The sequence below is a fragment of the Belonocnema kinseyi genome, chromosome 8 (assembly GCF_010883055.1).
Source record: "Belonocnema kinseyi isolate 2016_QV_RU_SX_M_011 chromosome 8, B_treatae_v1, whole genome shotgun sequence".
Lineage (NCBI taxonomy): Eukaryota > Metazoa > Arthropoda > Insecta > Hymenoptera > Cynipidae > Belonocnema > Belonocnema kinseyi.
This window is the reverse complement of record NC_046664.1, coordinates 19,959,301-19,962,251: the sequence shown is the minus strand read 5'-3', so window position 1 is coordinate 19,962,251 and position 2,951 is coordinate 19,959,301. Positions and strand designations below refer to the sequence as shown.

At 25.5% G+C, this 2,951-nt stretch overlaps 1 protein-coding gene across 2 annotated transcripts in view; it reads left to right on the top strand.

Moving 5' to 3' along the window:
* Positions 1-2,951, top strand: part of LOC117177939 (DDB1- and CUL4-associated factor 6-like) — an 87,046-nt gene extending 84,095 nt beyond the window's left edge. For both annotated transcript variants that reach the window (XM_033369063.1, XM_033369064.1), the window contains exon 17: positions 1,749-2,951. In XM_033369063.1, the coding sequence (XP_033224954.1) occupies positions 1,749-1,807 (59 nt within the window). In that variant the 3' untranslated portion in view covers positions 1,808-2,951. The remainder of the gene's footprint in view (positions 1-1,748) is intronic.

The window sequence follows — 2,951 nt, the reverse complement described above, 5'->3', positions numbered from 1 at the left end:
GTTTCTTTGAATAAATTGTCAACAACAAAAAACTAATTTTCACCAAAATAGATAAATTTTTAATAAAATACGGAAATTCTTAACGTAATAATGTTTTTTCAACAATAAAAGATAAATTTTGAATTAAAAATCAATTAGTTTCATTCAATAAATTGTAAAAAGAAAAACAAATCATTTTCATCAAATTAGTTCAATTTTCAATCAAAATTTTGAATAAAAAAAATTATTTTTCAACAAAAAGAGATGAATTTTTAATAAAATACATGAATGTCAAACTAATTGGTGATTTTTCAAAACTAAAAGATAAATTTTTGTTAAAAAAAAACATTTTTCAATTAAAAGGATGAAATTTTAACTGAAAAGTTAAACTTTCAAAGGAAACACATAAATTTTAATTAAAATATATAAATTTTTAATTAAATACAGATTTTTAAACAATAAAATATAAAATTTAAATTAAAAATACAATAGTTTCTTTGAATAAATTGTCAACAACAAAAAACTAATTTTCACCAAATTGGTTACATTTTTAAACAAAGAAATTATTTTTCAACTTAAGAGATAAATTTTGAACTAAAAATATTAATTTTCGACGAACAGACGATTTTTCACTAAAATACATCAATTTTTAACCAAAAAGAAATGATTATTTATTAACTAAAAAGATTAATTTTTAAGGGAAATAGATGAATTTTAATTAAAATACATGAATTTTTAATTAAATGGAGAATTTTAAAGAATCAAAAATAAATTTTCAATCAAAAACTAATATTCACCAAAATAGTTAAATTTTTAACTAAATAAATAATTTTTTTAAGTAAAACGATACATTTTTAACTAAAAAAATTAATTAAAAACGAAAAGAGTTGAATTTTTAATAAAATACATGAATCTTTAACTTTTTTAATGTTTAATTTTTTTTTCAAGATATGAATTTTTCTGAAAATACATGGATTTTCAAAAAAATGGTGTTTTTTCTACAATAAAAGGTACATTTCCAATCAAAAATGGAATCGTTAAATTTTTAGTTAATAAATTTTCAACGACAAAAAAAACTGATTTTTACAAAAATAGTTAAATTTTCGACTATAGAATTTATTTTTCGATGAAAAAGATTAATTTTCAATGAAAAATGAAATAGTTTTATTTAATAAATTTCCGTCAACAACAAAATAATTTTCACCAAATTGGTTAAATTTTTAAACAAAGAAATTATTTTTCAACGTAAGGGAAAAATTTTTAACAAAAAAAAAATATTTTTCAACTAAAAATATTAATTTTTAAGGGAAACAGATGAATTTGAATTAAAATACACGACTTTTTAATTAAATGCAGAACTTTAAAGAATAAAAGATAAATTTTCAATTAAAAATTCAATAGTTGCATTTAATAAATTGTTAGAAACTAATTTTCATCGGAATGAGTAGATTTTTCATTAAAATAGACGAATTTTCAACGAAATGGTGATCTTTTTACATTAAAAAATAAATTTTCAATCAAAAAAGGAATAGTTATTGTTAAATTTTTATTTCATAAATTTTCAACGACAAAAAAAAACTAATTCTCACCAAAATAGATAAATTTTTAACCAAATAAATAATTTTTCAAGCATTTTCAAAATCATTTTTACCAAAATAAAGTCCCCCTATTGCTTGGACTTTGGTGTGCAAAAATTTTTCCAACATACGTCGCAGCTTGAAATACCTAATATTTCATGATATATCTTAAAAAAAAAAATTTATTTTCAGGACGAGGTCGCCGAAGTAGAAGCAGCAACGATGAACTGGACGAAATGCGGGGTGGCTAAAACACTCAGACTTTCCCGCAATGATGGAAAAAAAACCTTTTTTATAGCCATTTTTTGACGTGACATTTCGAGAGCCCACACGTTAATGTCCCCACTTTTCTTTTTTGAAATGCTCAACGAGAATTTTTTAAAAGTCCTGGCGAAAAAACGCATAGTCTACAAATAGAAAAATGCCTATATTTTGTAATATCCCGCCGAAGAGAATTTGCGCACTTAGCTTGGAATTGTTTTTTTTTTCTTTTCTTTTCTTTTTTTTTTTTTTCATCTCAAGACAGATATTTTTTTCCAGAAAAAGTCTAGATTTTGCAGCTAATAGGCGAGACACCAGAAATAAAATAAAAAATAGAGAGGATCGAAATTTTTCCCAAAGTTGTACTTTTTCCATAATACGAGAGGGAATTGTGGATTTGTTTTTTCCACTGAGTTTTTGCATTTTAGTCCCGATTGAAAATGAACTTAGATCCGGACTGTTTATTGAGCCGGCTCTTTTTAAAAACCATATCCAATCGAATACGATAATGACTTATTATATCTTTTTCGTGCAATACCAAGCGATTGAGTAACGGGTTGTGAGATAATAAATAAATAAAAGCTGATTCTTCAGAGGTGTTCGCCGGACGGAATTTAAAAATCTAATTAATTCTCAAGTCTGAGGCTCTTTTTTGTTGTTGTTGTTGTTGTTGTTGTTGTGGTTGCAATCGCGTGTCGAAATGTGTGCCTTAATTGAATCAATCAGTAAATTCTAGCAGTGAAAATAGTAAAATTTGAGAGGGTTTTTCCAAATGGTTTTTCGAGGATTAAGTAATTGAAGGAATTGAAATATGGTGAGAATAAGGTTGAGATCAGCATCGAAAAGGCCCCTCACTCAACAATAATTGGCAGAACACACAACACCTCTGGAGGATTTTCCCAATTGACTGTAGATAATTATTGATAGGTTGAGTAGCTTTAAGCACAACAAGTTCCTCGACTAAGTGTTCCTGGAATTTCGGATACTATTGGTTTAGAATTTTTAGAGTTTAGAGCGAAGAGAGTGCTTTTTTGCCACGATGCTTTTCCAACATACACTTCACGTGGATACTTTTACAGAGCGAAAGTACATTGTAGGCATTTTGTTAATAATAAAAGCTTCGAAAGAACCGCA